This window comes from Abramis brama (assembly GCF_963993115.1).
Source record: "Abramis brama genome assembly, chromosome: 2".
In the NCBI taxonomy this organism is placed as follows: domain Eukaryota; kingdom Metazoa; phylum Chordata; class Actinopteri; order Cypriniformes; family Leuciscidae; genus Abramis; species Abramis brama.
Window position 1 is genome coordinate 31,452,773 of NC_139964.1, and position 23,257 is coordinate 31,476,029.

General features: G+C 40.3%; 2 protein-coding genes across 6 annotated transcripts in view; one reads left to right on the forward strand and one right to left on the reverse strand.

The window, feature by feature from the left end:
- gja5b (gap junction protein, alpha 5b) overlaps positions 1 to 5,767 on the forward strand; it is a 46,189-nt gene extending 40,422 nt beyond the window's left edge. Inside the window, exon 2 of one of the 2 annotated variants that reach the window (XM_084106947.1) lies at positions 3,551 to 5,761. In XM_084106947.1, coding sequence (XP_083963073.1) covers positions 3,567 to 4,697 — 1,131 coding nt within the window. In that variant the 5' untranslated portion in view covers positions 3,551 to 3,566 and the 3' untranslated portion in view covers positions 4,698 to 5,761. Of the gene's footprint in view, positions 1 to 3,550 lie in introns of both variants that reach the window. The other variant, XM_084106946.1, reaches the window with a different exon arrangement.
- A 1,540-nt stretch (positions 5,768 to 7,307) lies between these two features.
- bcl9 (BCL9 transcription coactivator) overlaps positions 7,308 to 23,257 on the reverse strand; it is a 107,199-nt gene continuing 91,249 nt past the window's right edge. For 3 of the 4 annotated variants that reach the window (XM_084106927.1, XM_084106926.1, XM_084106928.1), the window contains 8 exons: positions 22,020 to 22,414; positions 18,568 to 18,902; positions 14,745 to 14,855; positions 13,949 to 14,108; positions 12,975 to 13,074; positions 10,583 to 12,872; positions 10,006 to 10,290; positions 7,308 to 9,906 (listed from right to left, as the gene is read on the reverse strand). In XM_084106927.1, the coding sequence (XP_083963053.1) occupies positions 8,789 to 9,906; positions 10,006 to 10,290; positions 10,583 to 12,872; positions 12,975 to 13,074; positions 13,949 to 14,108; positions 14,745 to 14,855; positions 18,568 to 18,902; positions 22,020 to 22,357 (4,737 nt within the window). In that variant the 5' untranslated portion in view covers positions 22,358 to 22,414 and the 3' untranslated portion in view covers positions 7,308 to 8,788. The remainder of the gene's footprint in view (positions 9,907 to 10,005; positions 10,291 to 10,582; positions 12,873 to 12,974; positions 13,075 to 13,948; positions 14,109 to 14,744; positions 14,856 to 18,567; positions 18,903 to 22,019; positions 22,415 to 23,257) is intronic. The other variant, XM_084106929.1, reaches the window with a different exon arrangement.

The following is a 23,257-nucleotide window of genomic DNA, read 5'->3' on the forward strand; positions in this document are numbered from 1 at the left end:
AAAAAAACCATAAATATTAGCACAGATAAAGAGGAAAGAGTTTACATTGGTAGAATTCAGTAGTGAGAGCAGTAATCTAAGACCATATCAGTTATAATGTGCTTTATAACAAGCATGACAAGTATTGCCAAATTATCTGAATCTTAGCAGAATACAAAAAAAATAATTAATATACTTAAATACAAATAAACAATAAATTAATAAAAAAAACATTTAAGTAAATATAACAAATAAATAAAACAAATAAAAATAAATGGTAACACTTTACAATAAGGTTCATTAGTTAACTACATTAACATGAACTAATAATGAACTGCACTTTAATAGCATTTATTAATCTCTGTTCATGTTCATTTCAACATTTACTAATATTTTATTCAAATCTTGTTAACATTAGTTAATGCACTGAACTAACATGAATGAACAATGAACAGTTGTATTTGTATTAACTAACATTAACAAACATTAACAAATACAGTAACAAATGTATTGCTCATGGTTAGTTCATGTTAGTTAATACATTAAAGTCATTGGTTACTTGTGTGAAATTAATCTTTTTCTCTGTCACTCAAACAATCAGGATAAAGTACAGCCATCCTGACATGACATTATCACAAAATAAACACTTTCAGAGTGATACAAGACCCCTTCCTTATCACTGTGTCTGGATTATTTTTGCAATAATGGGTTAGCTGTTGAATTCACTTCAAATTTTTACTGTATTTTATACATTTAGAATCTCAATTTGCCTGGCTATTGGGGTCGAATTCCACATCTATGTAGCCAGCAGGCTTTCTTTATTGTGCCGTCTGCCACAGTGCTGACTCAAACACAGACAGGGCGAACAGAGACCGGAAGAGCATGGTTCTCTTCATGATGGCTGTTTAGCAGCTCCTATCTCCAGATGCCCCTGCCGCAAAACCCCCTCCAAAAAAACTCCCACATTGTTCTCCTTTCCTCGGGTAAACAAGTGGAGAAGGGAGTAGGTCTCGCCACCTTCCTTCTGAAAGTTTCACTGACCCAGAAATAGCGCTGAGAAATGTTCACATACAGTAGACTCTTGATGTACAGTTTGATGTACAGTAAATGTCTGGTTTGCATAAGCTTCAATTAGGTTGATATGGACAGATCATTTACTTTACTTACTTTACTTACTTAAACACATTAAGATAACTTGGCAAAAATAAATACAGCTAAGATGATTGAAGAGTTTGTTATAGCACCTTCCCAGTTTTAAATTTATAAAAATTTAGATTGATAAAAAGACATTGAACCGTCACATTAAATATCACATCATATCACACAGTATATCATATATCATACATCATATAATGTCACACAGTTAGCTAACAATGTATTAATTCTGCCTTAAATTAATACATTGTTAGCTAACTGCGTGATTTGTATATGTACATTTCTGAAATACATAGTCACCTCTGATAGCAGATTACTCAAAACTGTAATGCAGACACATATCGTTTCAAAGCAGCTTTACAGAAAGTGCATGTTTTGTGAAAAGCGTTACACAAATAAATGTGAATTGAATTTAACTGAATATCATATCATATATCACATATCATATATCGTATCATTTAATATATCATATCCCAAACTATTGTCAGCTGAAATACACCCCAAGTTTAACAATTTAAATTTTAACAACAGATTTCAATGTTCATGGTTCTCTGATTTTAATAATCACATGACATGCACGTAAAATATTTCATATTTAGAATATTGCATATGTTATATTATTCTAACAAAATAAAAAATTATATAAATTATATAATTATAATAAGTTATATAATTATAATAAATATAACATTATATTATATTAAAAATAAAATAAATGTAACTAACATTATATAAACATTTGAACTGAATGACTGAATCCACACACACAGTCTTTTAAGTGTGCCTTTAACCTCTTTGGCCCCAGTGACTTGAACCCAGTCAGTTTCCTTTCAAGTGCCTTGTAAGAGGGAAATGATATTGTTTAAGATTGTTTCCTTAAAGGGGAGGGGAGCAAGACACACTTATATAGAGGCTCCACCACATTCAGTCTGTCTTTAAAGACACGGTTCCCACATCTGATGCCAAACTGCCCTTCCTGGTATTTGTTAACATTATAATACATATAGCAAACAGGAAATAATTATATAAGTTCTGAATATATAACAATAAATCTGAACATATCAGATTTATTTGGTCAGTATTGAGAGAGAAAAACAGACATGTCAGGGTCGAGATCAGGTCTTCTATCACCCTAAAGGGTTTTTTTGGGGGATAATGACCAGATGACTACATTTTACCACTTATTAATAAATAAAAAAACATCTAATTTTAATTACAATTATATACAATTTTATTATCTTTCTTATCTTGAGGCCATTATACAAAAATAGATTTGACCTCTCAATGCCACAAATGAAAAATCATCATGTATTACAGAATAATATAATTATTTAAAAGGATATAATTATGTTCAGGCATAATAAATGAAAGGATGCCAGGTGTTATAATAAAATATAAATATAAATATAACAGAATGAAATATTCTGTGTGTGGTTAGCATTGGAGGAGCCAGCTGATAAAGACTGAAAACCTCTGTGTAAAAATAAGGTGTGTTTACACAGTGTTATACTTTTCAATGCTTCCCAAACTGCTCCTTAAACACACACAGTCTTACCCAAGTTCTCATGTTAAAATGATGAGAGTATTTTGGGCTCCCTCTTTCCATAAACCCCCTGGAGGACTGAGACTCTGACGCTAAACTTCAGATTAATCCAGAGAGAGAGAGAGAGAGGGAAAGAGAGACAAATAAGGAACATTGTTATACTGAATAATTGGTAATTGGTATAAAAGGACAGAACAGAGAGAGAGAGTCAAAACAATACACACGATGTTTGTCCAGCAACACCCTGCCCTAAAGGACAAATTGAACTTTTCCCATGACATTTAAATTTGATAAGCTTTAGCAGCTGAGTTGGGACTTAATTCTACTGTTTTTAAATATTAATAAATATTGTTTAATAAATAAGTTTAATAAGGAGCGGTTAAATAAGTTTAATAAATATTGTTCTAAAGTCTTTAAATTTTAAAGTCTTGGATTTTAATATTCCAAAATAATTTCATTAATGGGAAATGTTACTATGAGCAAATATACATATGGCTTTAGAATGATAACAGGAAACAGTCCAACCCAGAAAAACAAATTCCACTAAATATCGGCGGCTTAGCTTATTTATAGCTGTAGGTTCCTTAAATTCTTTTGCCTCCTTTTCCCAGACTCCCAGCACTTGAGTGTGTGGGAAAAGTTTGTATCGAAAGAACACAAACACAACCTAAATATACAGTCTCTGCATGTTTGACATCTTTGTCCTTGTTTTAGAATAGCATGAGAAGGCACTAGGCAGTGGCTGACATGATTATACTAACTATGGTTGAATTCGAAATAGCATACTTTTTCCCATATCCTAATTTGACAGAAATAGTATGAGCACGGTATGCCATTCCGCTCCCTTCATTTCACACTACCTCTTTTTCTCAGGCTCTTCTGACTAGCCATGGCTGACTGGAGTCTGCTGGGGAACTTTCTAGAAGAAGTCCAGGAGCATTCCACCTCGGTGGGAAAGGTGTGGCTCACCATTCTTTTCATCTTCCGGATCCTGGTCCTGGGAACTGCTGCCGAGTCCTCGTGGGGCGACGAGCAGGAAGACTTCACCTGCGACACGGAGCAGCCCGGCTGTGAGAACGTTTGTTACGACCGAGCATTTCCCATCGCGCATATACGCTACTGGGTGCTCCAGATAGTGTTCGTGTCCACGCCGTCTCTCATCTACATGGGACACGCGATGCACAGCGTCCGCAGTGAGGAGAAGAAGCGGAAAGAGCAGGAAGATGGAGCACAGAGAGACGGAGATGGAGAGAAGTACCCTGAAAAAGACAAGGACTGTGGGAAGGAGGATGAAGGTGGAGGTGGGAAGGTGCGATTGAAGGGTGCTTTGCTACAAACTTACGTACTTAGTATCCTCATCCGCTTCGTAATGGAGGTGGTCTTCATCATAGTCCAGTATCTGATCTACGGAGTCTTCCTCAACGCGCTCTACGTGTGTAAGGCCCCTCCGTGTCCACATGCGGTCAACTGCTACATCTCAAGACCCACGGAGAAGAACGTGTTCATCGTGTTCATGCTGGCGGTAGCCGCCGTGTCTCTGTTTCTCAGTATCGTGGAACTGTATCATTTGGCGTGGAAGCAGTGCAAGAGGTGGTTACATGATTATAAGACTTCCAAACAACGACCGATCACGCCGTCCACCGTGGCTGCAGTCTCACCAAACCCGTCCACGCCAAACCGAGCCTGCACTCCACCTCCCGACTTCAACCAGTGCCTGACATCGCCACCGTCTTCCCCTACTATACAGACACACGCACACTCGCTTATACATCCAACATGTCCGCCGTTTCACGACCGACTGGTGCACCAACAGAACTCGGCAAACATGGTTACCGAACGCCACCGGGGTCAAGATTACCTAGGGGTCAACTTCTTGAGCTTCTCACAAGCACCTACAGAGACGCCCAACTCATGCGCCTCGCCATCATTTCTAAGCAGCGAATTTGATGAGGACAAGCGAAGGTTTAGCAAGAGCAGCGGGACCAGCAGCCGCATGAGACCGGACGACCTTGCAGTATAGCAACGACCAATCACATCTAGAAAAGGGTCTACTCTACTGTGACTATAAACATGCTTTGATTTTGCACTTGCAATAACTTGTCTACGTTATTGCTGTCGAAAAGACTGAGACAGAATATCAGTTCACATGTTTGCACAAATGCATAATGAGAGTGGAGTGATGCATATACAGAGAATCATTCAACTTTTGAAAAGTCAACATGAAATCAAAATGGAATTCTTTATACATGTTCCCGGTCTTACTACGAACAATGCGACTTTCATTGACTGTATTTTGACTTATGCATTGGAAATTTTGTCTTTGCCTACTTTTTCCTCTCTGAATTTGTTGACTACACCACAGTTTCACTTTGAAGTTAACCAATAATGCACTAGAACAGTAATGCACTATTGAGATGTTTTCACTGACTTTGGATTTTTTTTTTTTTTTTTTTCAAAATGAGATGTTATAGGTGATTTCTTGATAATATATTTGCTGATCTGAGCAGCATGTTAACATTCTGGACTGCTGATGAGAGAAGGAACGTGACACATCTTGGTCAAAAGCAGTTCTTAAATGGAAAATAGATGTAGAACTAACTGTCTGACACAGACTGTGACTGCGCAAACCCTTTTGATTGTGTGAGACAATTGTGACATGTAATAATACTGCAAAAAGGAAACATTACTGTGAATATATGTGAGACTGTCATAAGAGGCCAGCTCTGCAGAAACAATTCCATCTAATTCGATAAACAGCAAAAGAGTGATTTAAATTGTGAAAATCTGGGTGAAGAGATCTTCAACTAAACCCAATTGTAGGCTACATATTATGCCTGAAAATATGAATGAAAAAAGAATGTAAAACAACGTTTTCATTTGAACTTTTGTGTTCGCATTTGTTATCCTATATTTGTAAAAACAGATTGTTTAATGTTATTACTGTACAATGAAGTAAAGATAATTTTTGCAAAATCTAAAATTGCCAGCATATGATGAATTTGGTTTAACAAGCATGGGTGATTTCTTTTCTTCTTTTTTTAAAATAAAGTTTTAAAATAAAATCCATCAAAACAATACATCCATATAGTTAAAAAAAAAAAAAAAAACCTTGGCATAGACCTTTTTCAGAGCAGCGCCATGACAGGTATGAAAGCGAGGCTGTGAGGGATAGACTTGCCGTGTTTTCAACAGCATCCACTGTAAAACAGCTCAGGTAACTTATCATTTTCCACAGCTTATGCTGTCTGCAGTTCTTTTGTCTACTGAAATGTCTTGGAAATATACTCTTGCAGTGTTTCGTCAGCAGAACCAACCACCCCAAAAAACATGAAATATCAGTACAACTCACTGATAAGTGAGTCTATCCCTCACAGCCTCGATTTCATTCCCGTTAAAAATGGCGCTGCTATGAATAAGGTCTGTTACGTCAAACTACATCCAACAAATCATGCCATCGCTACCACAAGATGGCGCAATAACTCTCCACTACAATACCATGCTAGTCAGTGGTGTTGAGCAAGACTCGCCCTCATCAGAGCGCTTGGTGTAAGCTAATAGGTCATGTGCTGACATCCCGACACTGAAGTGCTTTACATTTTTGTGCTCAGATAAATAGGGACCAAACAAGTGAGCTAGTCCACTTGCAGCAGCTGTTAAACAATCTCAGCTAAAATTATCCCTGCAGTGGAAAGTGTTGGCTCATAGCACCACAGCAAACATGCGTTTTGAACTTGGGAAAAAGCAACTGAAGATAGAATAGGACTGGTCCGCTTCCAGCACAGATTCAAGCCATGATCAGCCAAGCATGAATTCCCTGTATATTCAACTAAAGAATGTACCTGGAACATTACAATTGAAACTAAGAGGCAAAATATTTCCATTTACAACACGGCTAATATCTGAATTAATAAAACACGCAGAGATAAATGTAAATTTCAAGCAAGTTTATACCTTTTCTTCAGGGTTCACTGCATCTGCTCACCCAGTATTGGTAAACTTACCCATTTTTCTCCAATATACGGTCGCATCACAGATAGGGTTACAAGTCTGACTCCTACCATTAGGCCACGACTGCCCTGTATCCATAAGCTGGCCATATAGAATCTGTAAATGATGGTGAATTTTAACATATAACATTGTAAAATAAATTGATTCTTTTTTTAATTATATAAGAGTGTAGTTTGTGAAGTTGCCATATTAAAACCATTGCTTCGAATTACACAATTTTTCAAAACAAAGTGTAAATTCAGCTGGGAACCTGCTGTACATAAGTAATCACAAATTCATTATTTACCTGATGGTTTTATCCAAAGCAACCTGAAGTATGCTTATTATTACATGTTAAATGCATTGCTCAAAAAATGGTCACTTTGTGGAATTTACATTACAACATTTTAGTACCAGACTAGATCATAAACACTTGCTACACCACTTCTAAAATGGGTTAAATGTTACATCCTAGCTCAATCCTAAAGGAAACATGATTAAATACAAACCATAACAGATCACAAAAATCATGTCTTATTGGTTTTGTGCAACTGGAAGTCAAAGTTTAATAACCTACATTCCCACTAGGGGGCAGAAGAAGACCATAAAGAGCCATGAGATGTACACAAAGGCATTGAGACTCTTTATACCAAACAATATATTTTATTTGTCGTCCAACACCACAGCCCAGTCTTAGGAAGTGGTTCAGTACCAAATTCAATGGAGTTACACATGACGAGCATCAACACAGGAGGGGCAGGGACAAGAGGACAACCTATTAGCTTTTTTTCTGTTTTTGTTTTAATAATCATTTGTTTTCTACAAAAAAAGAACAAAAAAAGAAAAAGCCCACTTTCCAGTAGCTCCGATGTTGTCAGCGCTGCACTGTATAGCTGTACACAGCCAAGCAATTAAAAAAAAAAAAAAAAAACATCTTTTCAATGTATTCCGCAGTGGTGGCAAACAGCGACAGTCCTTGTCGAAACAGACACGGATATGCAGACAGTAGCCTGAGCGTCACTGCAGAACTGAGTGCTGGTTTACGGGGTTCAAAAACACCCCTCCAGAGTCACCCTCACCTGTACCCAGACCAGCTTACAGAAGTTTCTAAAACAGGAACGGGAGACCACACTGCATAAATCTGATTACTGCTCCTACTTACGGTCAAAGTGTTTTTCTCTACAATTAAAAAAAGGAGAAAAGAAAACACTTTATTCTTTACAGTTAATTCTTGTTTGTGCTTTTTTTTAATAATACTATGATCTGTATGAGGTCTTAGTTTGGTTTTATCATACACTGGAGTAGCAAAGAAAATTAAATTTAAAATATTCTGTACGCACCACAGTACACAGTATTTTGTGGTGCTGTTGTGTCACCTACTGTCCACAAACAACCACCTCAATCCCCCCTTTACAAATGAAGATGGAAAAAAAAAAACTATAGAAATCACTGGTAGAATCCCTTTAACAACACAAGTACAGTACACACATATAAAGAGCATTTCCTGTTTGGAGGGAAGTGATGCGATGAGATGTAAACATATAGCCAAGACGGTGCACCTTGTGACAAAATGTTCCTTGACTTTTCCATTTTCATGTCTGTTCTTTCAGTTCTTGGACTTTTTTTTTTTTTTTTCAACAATCTTTATTGGTTTCCACCCATGTATAAAAGTACAATGAAGCCCCTAAACGTTCATACTTGGTTTGCTGTAGACTTATAAGTGGCATCACGCCACAATGTCAAGCAAATATCCTTGACACGAGTCAGTCTTGTAATTTCCATATACATTCCCAAGTTAGAGAAAAAGTACCTTCCAAATGGTGCCAGACCTGAGCCCAACTCTGAGGAAAGCACAATTAGCTTCTCACACTTCCACCTGTTAAATGACTTTACCATTGGAGAAGATTCCCTGTGAACACATCTATGTGTTTGTGATGGATACCCATCGCTGTGTAAGCTATAAACCTTGTTCTAACCAGGTGTCAGGGTGTGTATGTGCACAAAAAATGTCCTGGTTTCCATACATATCTGCTTAAGAACACAGTTTCTTTTTGTATTTCATTACGAAGGTTGCTATTTCACAGGTTACACAGTTTCTCGATTGTTAATAACTGTAATGGAGGCTCAAAACATTAAATTCCCAGGGTTCCCTGGTCCAGGGTTAAATCCCATGCCCATATCTGCTGCCATTCCTCGAGGCCTCATCTGAGAGGGCATCATCATAGTCTGCTGAGGACCGCTCATCCCTTGTAGTGACATCATCATGTTAGGAGAGCCTACAGGACCAGGGTGGTTGTACATCGGCCTTTCCTTTCCCTGCATCATTCCAGGGCCTCCCATCATTCCTGGCTGCTGGCCAGGAGACAACATCCGGTGCTGAGGCCCCATCATACCCTGACCCATGAAACCTGGGGGTCTCATAGGGTTGTGGCCTGGATTACCCATGGGCATGTCCTGTGGTCCCATATGTCCAGGACCAGGAAGACCACCCATTCCCTGCATGGGGAGGCCCATCCTTGGGTTGCTCTCACCCATCATCCCCTGCATTTGGGGAAAGCCAGGTGGGCCAGACGGGTGTGGTGGCTTCCCACCAGGGGCATCCCCACCACGAGGAAAGTAGGATAGAGTCTGGCTGGGCTTCTCTGAAGGGATAATTCGAGAGAGGTCAAACTCAGGGATACCTGACGCACCTGGTCGCATGACCTCGTGTAGATCTGAATCATTGAAGACACCAGGCATGTTATTAAACTCCTGGCCTCCTGGAGTATTAGGTTTACACATAACTGGCTCACCACCAGGTCCATGAGGCATATTGCTCATCCTGCTCATTGGGCCCCCTTCTCCTTGGAAACCCATCCCATGAGGAAAGCCACCCTGGTGCCCAGGACCATTGTGAGGGAAGGGGATCTGTTGTGGAGGTGATTGTCCAGGGGGGAAGCCCTGTCCTCGGTGAGGAAGACCCATACGTCCCTGTGACATCATCTGGTTGTTGACCATGCCAGGATCTTGTGAGACTGGGTTCATCATAATACCATGAGGCATCATGCCTGGACCCATAGGCCCAGAGTGAGGAGGCATATTAGGGCCCATGGGATTGGGCGAGGGCATCTGGTTTGGCATGCCATGGGAAAGTGGCTGGGAGCCCATAGTGTTCATCCCCATTGGGCTAAGGGAAGGCATGGGGCCAGAAGAGTTAGGTGTCATCATTCGAGGATGACCTGGGTGATGGTTCACACCCATACCTATGAAGAGAACAAAAAGATTGTGATTTAGTGGAAAAGCCCTCCAGGAAATGACACCAATAATGCTACCGCATATTCATTAACTCCTATAGACATTACCGGGCATGCTGTTGTTCATAGATGGCAGGTTTGGCGATCGAGCAGGCGGCGAGTCATCATCAGAGCTGGCCACGGTTTTGATTGCATCATGGTAGAGAGGTGTAGAACTGGGCATGGCAAACTTGGACATGCGGGACATCATGATGGAAAGAGGATTTTGGGATAGCGTTGGCTCTGGGGGCATTGTGTAGGGGCTGCTGGATGGAAGACTTCCTTGCACATTCATACCACCTGGTTGACTGGAGGAACTACTGGATGGAGGAGCTGAGGGAGGAGGATTACCACCTGAGAACAGGAGAAGAGGGCAGAAGAGGTTAAGAGGAGAGAAATGGAAGGATGAAGAGCTTTTACCAATGACCTTTTATTTGACATCTCTTAGCTGCTACAAAAACATTACTAAAAACAGTCCTGCTGTAACAGTATTATTAGCAGGAATAATTGGGACCACATGAAAACAGAAAGAGCCTTTCAAAGTTCCTGTATCCACATACAAATATGGCGTATGAACATTTACTAAAAAGTAAACATATACAATATTCATAATGGTCAATAAAGGAGGCAGGAATTTTTATTTTACCTTGCTCTACACTGCCCATCATATTTGGTGACGTCATGCTAAGGGGAGGTTTGTTGTTCTGAGGGATTCCTGGGCTTTGCATGGGTGGCTTGGGTGATGACGTCCAGCCAGGGGAGGGAGCAGGGAGCGAGGGTGACTTCATATGGACGGGTGATGCCCCTGCTGAGCCCATCATAGGAGGAGATTTAATGGCTGCCGCTGCTGCTACTGCTGCAGCTGAAGGCCCACTAAGCATACCAGCCAGCTGGGACGGTGTCTGTGGAGACTTGAGGTTACCTGATGGTGAGCCCAGCATTGGAGACTGGACCTGCCGCAGTGTTGGTGACTTTAGCGGGTTGACATTGGGCGAGTTAGCGGGGCCAGACTGGACATTCAGGTCTGAGGGCTTGCGACTCATATTCCTCTGGCCGGGCGGAAGCCCTGAGCTGTTGGGAGCCTGGTTTGGTGGTAAAGGAGGCATATGACTAAGACGTCCATTTCCACCCACATTACCTCTTTGGTCAGGTAGAAAGGGTGGCTCGCCTCTGGGACCTCTGGGATTTCCAGGGCCTTGGGGACCCATGCCAGGGAACTGTCGGTTGGGTCCCATGTTGAGGTCTCCTGGATGGGGCTGGTCAGGGAAAGGAGGCCCCTGCATCATTCTCTGTGAAGGAATCACATTCTCAGGCATTGGACCTCCACCTTGCCTCATCTTCATAATTTCCTCTGGACTAAGATTCATTGGTGGATCTCTCATCTTAGGGGGCATCATCTGAGGGCTAGGGCCCATGTTTACATTGAGGTTACCTGGCCCCATGCCAAATTCACCCATGTCTCGACCAAGACCTTTCACAAACTCCATTCTTGAGGAGGGGCTCATTGGACCATCAACTGGCATTCTGGGAAACATCATGCCACCTCCATTTCCAGGCTCCATGGGTCTTTGATTACCCATCATTCGATTCATCTCCATCATCATGCCAGGTGTAAGACCCATGCCTTGCTTATCACCCATACCTTGATGGAACATAGCTTCCTGTACAGACTGAGGATTGGGGAATCTTTCCACCCTTCCACCCGGACCTCCAAACATGCCTTGGCCAGGAGGGAATCCCCTCCCATCGCTCATTTTGGGCATATCATCAGGCCAGTTCATTCCAGGTCTGGGCATAGCATTGGGCCCTCCATCCATATCAGGGTTCATCATACCTGGGAAGCCAGGCATCCTCTGCATGTGTGGATGCATCCCTCTGGGGCCCATGTTCATCTGGTCAGGGAATGGTTCAGGGCCACCAGGGCCCCACACCTCTCCAGGATTCATCTGGTAGGGTGGTGGTGGGCCTCGCATCATTCCTCTAGGTCCACCCTGATGGAGCATCATGTCTCCCATTGGTCTGTGCTGCATTTGTTCCTGCTTGCGCTTCTTCTCCTCATAGAACTCTTGCTGCAATTTTAGCCAGGCTATCTGCTCTGGAGTCATATGGTCTCCATGCTCTCCACCAGGACCTGGATGCGAGTTCATAGGTCCTGGACCTGGTGGCGGGGGTCCAAGATCATCAGGAGAAAAGGGCATGTCCCTAGGACCAGGTGGACCAAAGGGAGGCCCATCAGGACGTGGTCCTCCTGGACCACCTGGCTTCCCAAGGCTTTGTGACTGAGCCATCATGGCTTGGAGAGGCCCTTGTTCTGGTTTCTTGGGCCCTCCTTCCATCATTGCAGAATTGGGTGGAGGTCCAACCATGTTTCCTTGGCCCATCGAAGCCATGTCCTTGTCGTCTGGAAAGAGCATTCGCTGTATATCACGTAAAGTCTGTAAGGAACGTTCCCGGTGTTCAAGTTGCTCTTGGGAAAGCCCCTCAGAGTTGTCCCCCATGCTAGACATGATTTCATGAGCCAGCTGCTGGTGGTGTTGCGCTGTGAGCTTAGCATCTGCCCCTTTAGGTAGATCTAGGGATGGGAAGCTCTGTTGAGGGCCAGCATTGGGAGGCTGGTTGGAGGCCTGGCTACCAGGTGTCCCTGCAGAGTTGCTACCATCATGGGATCCAGCACCATCCTGTGGGCTACTGCTGGGGAGGCTCTTAGAGTCCATACCAGCTGAAGGTGCATTGTCTGGAGGGAGGCTTGTTGGTTTTGCCCCCTGGGTTGGTTGCTGAGGTTGGGTGGGTTGCGCTTGAGGTTGTTGCTGCTGGCCTGACTGCGCTACTTTAGAGGCTGCTTGGTGGTTCTGATCACTGGAGAGAGATGAGGGCTGTTGCTGGGATGGAACTCCCTGTTGTTTAGTGTCACTTCTGAGGGACCCAATCTGATTGTTCTAAAACAGACACATGAAAAAAAAAAAAAAAAACCATTTACAATGTGTCTGTGAAAATCATGACATTTATAGCAAACACAATTCTTTGATGTCCTTTCTTACCAGGGGGAGCTGGGGCTTTCCACCCTTGCCGTTAGAGATATTATTCATGTGGTAAGTGATGATGTTTTCTACATGCCCCGTTATGACTGCATCTGCTGCCCTGAGATGGGAAGAAAACAGTCATAGTCAAAGCTTTGCATAACTGCACTGATGAAAAATAAATGTCTTCTCTGAGGAACCTTTCATGTCTAATTTTTTTTAAAGTAAGTAATTTTTGTTAAAATCACCAATACCAGTTTAATGTGTAAAAACAACTAAATCATTTGTTTGTTGATTTTCTTGAAAATTAAGCATTCTGAATCTGTGGCACTATCATATCATTGCTCTGTTTAAGCATCCCAAATAGTCACACACAGCGACATTAGCTCAACCAATTTGAGGACTTTTTTGCTATTCTGTTCGGTGATGATAGTGTCACAGAAATTACACAATTCAGCTTTATTATTTAGAACACTCTCACCACTTAAACTAATAATGGGTACTGTTAATGTCCATGCAGCAGACCCTATCCACATTTACAACAACAGGTCTAGAAGATGGACAAACAGTCAGAAGAATTTGACACTGGGCTCAGTCCCATCTAGTGTGATGTCAGAGCAGTAATGGCACTGCTCTGTGGGAGACTCTTCTTATGATCACAGAACGTCTAAAAGCTCCTGTCACCTAATATCTGGCCATCTGAGGGTCTAGTTTAAGCAAACATGCTGCTGTCAGTGCTCAAACACTTTCATCTTTTACCACTACTACTTTTAGACATTTCTTAGCTCAGCAAAAAGGAAATGCAGAAGAGAGATAGTGGGATTTGCTTCTTTGAACTGACAAAACCTTGACACTATGATTTAACAAAAAAACAACTGCATTTTAGCAGTGCACCTGAGGGCATCCTGTTTTTAAAAAAATGTTAGCACACACATTCACAATTCTAATAAGACAACAAACATTGCAAAAAAATGAACAAACAAGAAAATATTTACTTGTTGGCCATCTCTGTGGTGAAGACGTAAACAACCTTTGACCCTGGTTTCTGCCCACTCCCCAGTTCAGACTTTGTGCTTTGTCCTCCAACTGTATTGTGGGTAGGCGTAGATGCAGAAAGAGCACCTGGATCTGGCTTTACGTCAGTGGAGTTACAGTCTGTGCAAAACATAACAAATGTTATGGTTATTATCAAATAGCATTAGCCACAATAAGGTACATTTTGCCAATCATTCCGTGTAGTGATGTGCATGCACAAAAAGAATCTGCAGACTTTTTGCATTTTCACATTTTTGGGAAACACAACAGAATGCATTTGGAAAAATCTGTTAAAACACATCTGAAAGTACTACACTCTTACTACTCACTATAATCAAGGAACTAAAACGACGGATTGATAGTCAAATGCTTGTATGGTTATGTACACAACTTTGTGAATCCTAACAGTTCCAGTTTAATGCATAAATTCACAAAGTTCCATGTGTAGATTTTGTGTGAGCCTGATAATACACTAAGCATGGCAAAACACTGGCATTAACATTTGACTACAGTAAAAGCAATACTTTTAAATTTCATTAGTTTATAGATTGCATTAGTAATCATGCTGCTAGTTATTACAAATGCTTGATCTGAATGTGGATATTGCATAATAAATTATGCCACCAGGCGACAACAATAACCGTCAAGAGTTTCATAGCTACATTTTTAAGGTAAAAAATGTTAGTGTATACTTTACATGCACTTTATTACAAATACAATAGACAAATAAATAAATGAAATACTGAAACTACGTACTGAAGAATCCTGGGTCATCTTCATCGCTCTCTCCCCCTGAACACCAATCTGCACCGCTGTAGGGCAACCGCCGCTCTCCAACACATAACCTTTTTGCTCTACTACCTATTTCTTTAGAGAGACAGAAGAGCATGATTACCATAATGTTCATGAAATGGTCATGAGATTTCTACTACCATGGAGTACATTACTACTGAATTGTAGGTTTGTTTCTCAAACACCAAGAGGATAGAAAATATAACAAATCACCAACGGCAGTGTAGTGTAGTACCAGACAGGTCTTAGTCTTTCTGAGCAAATGTCCCCTTAAAGTTTTAAACCTGCATGAATACACCGAGCACTGTCTGGAAAGTGCTGTGCTATCCTCTGGCATTCTCTCCTCATGCCATGTTGACTAATCCAGGCTGTGCTGAAACTTTTACAGGAGTCTAGGATGGCTTAAAACTAGGGATGCACGAGACTAGCAGACTAGTTGATTAAACGATACTACTATTTTACAAGTGGCGGGTTTAGAGAAATGTCCACTCGTAAGATGAGCAAGATGAGGGAGTATTATGACAGCCTAATCGAAACTTCCGTTTTCTTCTATGTCATGTCAAACTAGTATAACAATTAAACGTGCATATAGGCTTGCTATACTACCGGTTATGAGGGATACAGTATAACATTTTATATCGGATTAAAGGAGAAACATTATCAATGAAAATTACTTGACACTTGAACAGTTTCAATTTCAACATCCTAATGAAGAGAATATGCTTAAATAATGTATAGTTGTACGCCAGGCTTTTCTTGCGATTTATATAAAATGTATATAATAAGCGAACATCATGAATCCATTTTCCAAACCATGTTGTTGTCTTATCCTGAGTCACTACGGTACACATTTATTAAGTGTTTATATTCAGAAAATTTTAGACTGGTACAGGCTTTACCACTGCGGAGTAGCCCAGTACCTGCATGACTCGTCATAAACAAACAGAGAGAAGTAGCTTCGGCTACAATGTTTATCCGCAAGATGCATGCAGTTCTGTTTATTAACCGCTAGAGCGGCTGCTTCTTTAAGTGAATGCTCAAGTTTAATATACAATGATCATAATGCAAGGCAAGCACATCGTACCTATTTTGGTGGCATTTAGTATGGGATTTGACTTAATAGTTTAAGTAGTCTATTTCAAATGGATTGCATATACAGACTGTCTCCGGAGGGGCGGGGTTGACTAGTCGGTTGCAAAATTTCTGTTTAAACTAATGAAATTAGTCGTTGCGCACATCCTTACTTAAAACAAACATTGGATAACTCTCAGCCAAAAACACACACATTGCTCTCTCCATAAAAAGAATACAATTTTATTGGCCATATAGAAAGTTCTTAGTCACCATTAAAGTGTCATGAAACCACAGGCCAGTTCACAACATAGTTTGGAGCACTGTAGCGACCCAGTCACTTAGGCCTATATTTGAATTTGAATTTATTCATTTTAAAAGGGACAATGCACATTAATTAACATGAGCACTCAAGTCCATCATGTAAATGTGCCAGATTTAGCCATACAGGCTATTTTTCATCTGTAGTCCCTGGCAGGTTGAAGGTAAAATCCACAAGTCCATAAAAAAACATAAGAACACATTCCAACAAACATAACCATAATCAAAGCATAGGCTATTAATACAAATACAGAATGACTTTAAATATAAGGAGACAAAAACAAGCCACTACTCCAAATTACTGGATGAAATATTCCACCAATCATTAGCCTAGATTAAAATGGTTTCAGAACCTCTCAGTGATGCACACAGCAGTTTACAGATGCATGAGATAAAATGCACAAAAACTTATACCACTTCGTAAGTTTAATGCACAAACATACACTGCACAACATGTATCTACAGCCTAATACATAAACAGATGCATTAGGTTGCGTATTAGCTTTTGCATACACTTTCAAGACTAAGTTTATCGCACACATTTTTTACCCACTACAATGGCAAGAACTTCTTGTAAGAACAAATTACAATCTTATTTTTACTGGCAATACTTTTCATGTATTTTTCTATGGCCAGTTGTGCAGCCCACCTAAAACGTTATGGCATTCAGTTAATAGGAACACCTACAACAATCAACAATACAGCTGACCGCCAGCGAGGAGAAGAAAAAATAAATATAAAAAAATAATTCAGTCAGTGTGAACAAGGTTTAAGAAAGAGAATAAAATAGCACTATTGTTAGTTTCTATACCACTGGTTAGTTCACAGACCACAACATCTCACTGAAACTGGGACATGGTCAGGTCAGAAGGGGAGATATAAGACTTCCTGTGTACAGACAACACACACAGCTCAAACAAACGGCAAGAGCAAACTATCGACAGCTTGAACAAACACAAACATGCACACCAAACTGCCTTACAAGCTGTCTCCCTGTGAGCACACAAGCACATCAGTACACAAAGAAAACCAAACAGGTTGCTTCTGGACAAGCAATTTCTGACAAACATCAACAGCAGCATTTTAAAACACACACATGTAGCCTAAAACATTCTTTAATATTCGTCATGTGCCGCACCTCAAGCACAAATAATTAAGCTTTTTTTTTTTTTAAGATTCTCAAACAAAATAAAAATAAAATTGCCTGAGCTTCATACTGAAATATGTTTATGGAGAGACATTAACAACCAGCAGGGGTCCTTCAGACTGTCAAGCACACCAACCTAAAAAAAAGGGTGGGGGGGAGAAGAAAAGGTGTCTCCCCCTCACTCAGCAAACCAAATGGTACATTCCCTGGCGTTCCCAAACCAGGCCTATCTTGTGATGCTGCCACTGGGAAACACACAGGGTTGTGGATGTCTTGATGCATCACTACAGTCCTCAGAGCAACCCAGAGGAGGCGGGCAAACATGCACAAACACATATGTGAGACAGGAAAACCAGCAAAAATGTGTGACCCTTGGGATATTTGCATTTGCATCCTGAATCATTAAAAGGTCGTTCCCAATGGAACATTGCCATAGTATATCATGACACAAGGATACAGAACTGGGACCAGAACCACATAAAAATGATATAACAGTGTAAAATAAATAAAAGATTATTGTCCATGTGATTGTTGAACATTGAAACAAAGCTATGTTACAATCTTTCAGTATTTTATCATGTTTATACTTGTATTTGCCTTGTCAAGCTAAAAACATAAAAATCATCATGGTTTATTAATATTTACTCTGTGATCTAATTGCATCCAATTATAACATGTGAATTATTACAAGGAAGCTACTACCAAACTTTCCTCAGTTATCTACTCAAATTGTAAGCAAATTAATTCCCTACTGTGAAAGGGCTGAATAATGTGCAATGTGTAACGCTATGGGGGTTACAGTGCTGGTACGTGGGCCTGAGGTGGGAAAAATATAGTTTCTTGGAAGATCAGTAGTCACTTTTTCAAATGAAATAAAACAAAGAATTTTCTTAGACAGAAACTGCTTCATTTTCTGAGAATGGGCCTAATGCTCGCTCTGGAAAAAAAATAATGTCCATTCAATGTCAGAACAAGGTGGTAACAGTATCATTCTGTGCCACAGGATGATCATAATATTCAGCAATACAAAAATAACTGCACATCATGACACCGCTCAATATAATTACCTGACCAAGATAGTAAGGCTAGATACTAGAGTTGCTTTAAACCATACTATCGGTCATTTAAAACCGCAGTGGATAAATGATCCCTTTATTGAATGACACATTATGAATGCAAGAGCTCTGAATCAGTTTCATAATTCAACTTGTAGTAGGAAAAAATAAACAATTCACACTTTTTTTTTACCTTTCTGGTCCCCTTCATTGCTTGGCGTTCCCGTATCCCTTTGTTCGAATGACTCCACTGAAGTGCTTCTCTCTCTCTTAATCTTTCCTTTTGCACCATTGCCTGAACTCAGGCCTTGTCCATTTTTGAGTCCCATACTCCCTATGGGGCCTTGGGGACCTTTGGGTGTGTGGCTTCCACTCAGCGACTTGGGGTCACAAGGAGACGACTGTGATTGGCTGCCAGCGCCGCCCTGCTTTCCCTGGTTGGGCAGTTTGGAGTCCATCTGTGCAGCGCTGGAGGGGGACATCACGGGTGGCGACCTCACCATGGCCTCCTGCTTGGATTTCGGACTGCTGAGAAAAGCGTAAAGAAAAGTCTGTGAGAATGGCCCAGGGCACACGTGGATGGTCAAGATCTCTGATTTCAGAACCAATAAAACATTGGTACTGCTAACCGAAAACAAATCAGCGTTTCTCAACTCTAGTCCTGGGGACCCACCTCCCAGAATGTTTTAGATGTTTCACTAATTAAAACACATGATTCAACTCATCAGTTTTTTAGTGTGTTTGAATAGGGAAACATCTAAAACATCCTGGGTGGACGGTCTCGAGGACTGGAGTTGAGAAAGACATAATATTGTGAAATATTTTTACAATTAAAATATTTTGTAATGTGTAAATGGAATGTGCTATTATTAAAATGTAGTGTGTGTGTGTATATATATATATATATATATATATATATATATATATATATATATATATATATATATATATATGAAAAATATATAAATATAAATATAAATAACAATAACAGCCTTTGCGATTTCATACCTGCACTAAGCTAAAAATCGCGATTTCGGTTTTATTTTGGTCAATTGTGCAGCCCTAATTATTGTATATTTTAAGTTATGAATTTATAACTGACATAGATTGTAACCCATTCACATTAACTTGCAACAAGACAACAAAATGCCTTCAATCAATAGTTTTACATGTAGTATCAGGAATACAAAATAAGACCTTAAAAAACAGCACTAAATGTTTTTGGAGTTTACACTTTTGTCTGTGGAAAATGAGCGGCAACCTGCCTGTCTGTCTCTTGAAACCAACACGGAAGTGAGTTAAACTGCAATTCATCGACTGGCTGTTAGAGACTGGATGCAAGAGAGTCAATCCCACATGTTAGCCGTAACATCACCTCAGCTAATCCCGCCTCTTTGACCATTTTCGGTTATCTGGGAGTGACGCTCTGCCAAGATTTCAGATCTTTGGGCTTCAAAAATGCTCTTGAGAAACCTACGGGTGACGTCACGGACACTACATCCATATTTATTTACAGTCTATGGTGAAAAAGCAGTGGAATCCTAAGTCATAACTATTACCTTCCCTCACTTTGGTAAAGAACCCACCAAAACACAGGCCTGAGACAACTGAGTCATATCTTAGCAGCTGACCGGCTGCAGCCACCACACCCTGAAAACATGCCATTCAATAATAGGAAAATCTTGACGTGTACCGGTGACGCAATTACAGTACTCTCAGTGACCTTATGTCCTAGCCCTGTTCTTTGTTGACAGAGTGCCAGGTTAATATTTAATCAAAACTCGTCAAACCAGATCTCCCACAAGCTAGCCTCCATCCATACCCAATGTATTGGGTCCACAGTGTCCGGTTACATGCCAACTGTAAGAAAACCAGGGGAAACTATTTACACACCAACAGTAAGGGCTGGTCATTGTTGGACATCTCTGAGTTGCAATGGTGGCAATGGACAAGGAATAAGAGTTTTACTGCCAGTTACACTCATATTCCTTGTCCACTGCCACCATTTTGGATCTTGAATGTGTGCCTGAAAGCGCAAACCACTTTCCAAAAGTAAGGTACCCGTTTCAGAGCTCTGCACACTACAATGCAAAATATTTTCCAACATTCAAGAGAAAATCCAAACTCCTTGGACAGCAGCTGCTAACATATACAAAATGGGGAGTGATTAGGCTATGTGCCATAGTGTTCACTGAAGGACTCCCAGGAGCCCCTCTGCAGACGCCTTAACCAGCTCCAGATCTGTGAATCAGCAAGAACAGCCATTTTGGAACCAACGTCCAGCAGGGCGGGATGTATAAGCTCTGACTGAGCTGAAGTGGGTCAGTTTCTCATATGCTCAATGAGGTTCTGGACGCTTTCCAGGTCCAGCTCTGCCTTAAGGGCACAGTTTCCCCTGCACTTCTGATGCAGTTACTTCAGCTTGCACTGGTTTCCTGTCCACAAGAGACAGCTCCATGGCCATAAGCAGAGTGGGAATTGCAATCAAGTGGGCAGCAAATAATTCGCTGGTGTGGTGCATCTCCATTAAAAAGAACTTAAAACAACTCCTCCTCATACACTTAAGAACAGTTTAATAAGATCGCAGTGAATTAATTGCATCTACATTTGCCCTACTGCATTAAAACAGTTTATTAACATTTACCTAGGCAATGCTATAAAACTAGAGATGGAAACAAAAATATTTTGATACTTTATTAACATTATGGATGTTCAAAACATATTTACAAAATCAACTAGTCGATGTGTTCAAAACAAATCTAGATAGACATATCCACTATTCAGTTGTTGGACGGCTAGTCAACTGTGGTGACATCCTTGTTGATTATTTTTTCAAGTAATTGATAAATTCCCATAAAAATGTCAAATACTGTTTTCAGCATCATCTTCACTTACTTCTAAACATTTTTGCATGCAACACTGCACAAAAAACTATTTTTATTAATTACAGAATTTTGTTGTATTGCTATATGCATTACCATTCAAAAGATTGTGGTTAGATTTTAAAATGCTTTTAAAAGAAGTCTCTGCATTTGTCTCTGCAAAAAATAAAAATTCATTACAAAATAAAATAACTACGGATTTTGTAGTGCAGTGCACGATTCACTAATTTGTTCCCTCGATTTATAAATTGTGTGCACGATATAGCAAATCAAGGGAACGAAATAGTAAATCGTGCACACGATAGCACAATTGTGTGCACGATTTGGCCTACTATTTTTTGTCCTGCATGTCATGTGAGGGGCTCCATAAATAACAGGTTTCTATTTTAATATGCAATTTATTCTTGTGATGCAAAGCTGAATTTTCAGCATCATCACTCCAGTCTTGAGCGTCACATGATCCTTCAGAAATCATTTTAATATGCCGATTTGCTGTTCAGGAAACATTGCTTATTATTATTATTATAAGTGCTGTTCTGCTTAATTATTTTTAGAGAAACCGTGATACTTTTTATTTCAGGTTTTCTTTGATGAATAGAAATATAGTTTTGTCACTTTAGATCAATTTAATGCATCCTTGCTGAATAAAAGTATTCTTTTCATTTAAAAATAAAAACATTCCTACATCTGTAGTGTATGTATACAAGTATAAAAGTTCGGTTTCAAGGAACAGTTCATATACTCGCATGTAGGGTTCTCTCACCTCTGAGTGTTAGCCGATGGAGAGTTCCTCACTTTGGGGTTGCTGGAATGCATTGACGTCAGTCCCAGTGCGACAGAGGCAGGAGCAGTAGAGTGCTGGTGGGGACTGTGGGTGTGTGTATGTGTGTGGGAGTGTGTATGTGTAGTGGTGGGCGTAGCTTTGGCCCGGGTGCTCCGGGGCCCGGTATTGGGGGTTGCGACAGGGCTGCTGCAGTCCTGGCCCTCTTCTTGCCGTTCTTTGGCTCTCTCCTTCCTGCCTGAAGCGTTTCCTGTGGTTCCGGTAGCTGCGGTGGTAGCCGTGGCTGCTGCTGCTGGTCTCTCCTCCTGCACCTCCAGCATTCTCTGTGTGGGCTTGTCTGGAGTCTCCCCGAGGAGCCCTCACAGCCCCTGGCCACACTAAACACAAACAAACAAGTAAAGAACAGTGTGTTAAGACCACGAGAGCAAGCAAATATTTTCCTTGTACTTCACTTCAATTAATTCAATATCAAAGACTAAGTAACTAAACTACATCCATTGCAAAAACCTAGCAAACTTTGAAAATCAAAATGCAATAATCAAAATGTTTTAACATTTAGAAAAAAACTAAATGTCCAACTAAACTAAATTTTGACCAAAAGTTTGGGGTTGTTAATTTTTTTAAATGTTATTGAAAGTAGTCTCATGATAATCAAGGATGCACTTGATCAAAAACACAGTAAAGAGAATAATATTGTGATACTTTTTTTCAGCATTCTTTCAAGAAAAGAAAGTTTGAATAGAAAGCATTAATTTGAAATAGTAACAACATTCATAATGTTGCTAAAGAGCTTTAACTTTGATCAATTTAACGTCCTTTCCTGAAAAAAAAAAAGAAAAAAAAAAAGATTTTACTGATTCCCAAATTTTGAATGGCAGTGTATAGTTTAAATCTACTTCTCTCCATGCATTGCCACACCTAAACTAGCTCTAAAGTAACCAACTTCAAGTCACATGTTTACTTGTTTGTACACCTGTGCAGACATGCTCCGTATGAGTTCTGAATAAGTGTCTATGAAGATCCACAACAAACTACTACACCATGAAATCCACAGACCATTCCAAACCACATCAAAGACTCAAGTCCTCAAAAACTCTCAGTCATTCCAAGAATATAAGAACATTTTAAAACACTGCATATTCGCCAAAACACTGAAATTTAAGGTGAGAAAATGTGGAACTGTGAATCTGCCAGGCAGTGGCCATCATCCAAAACTGACT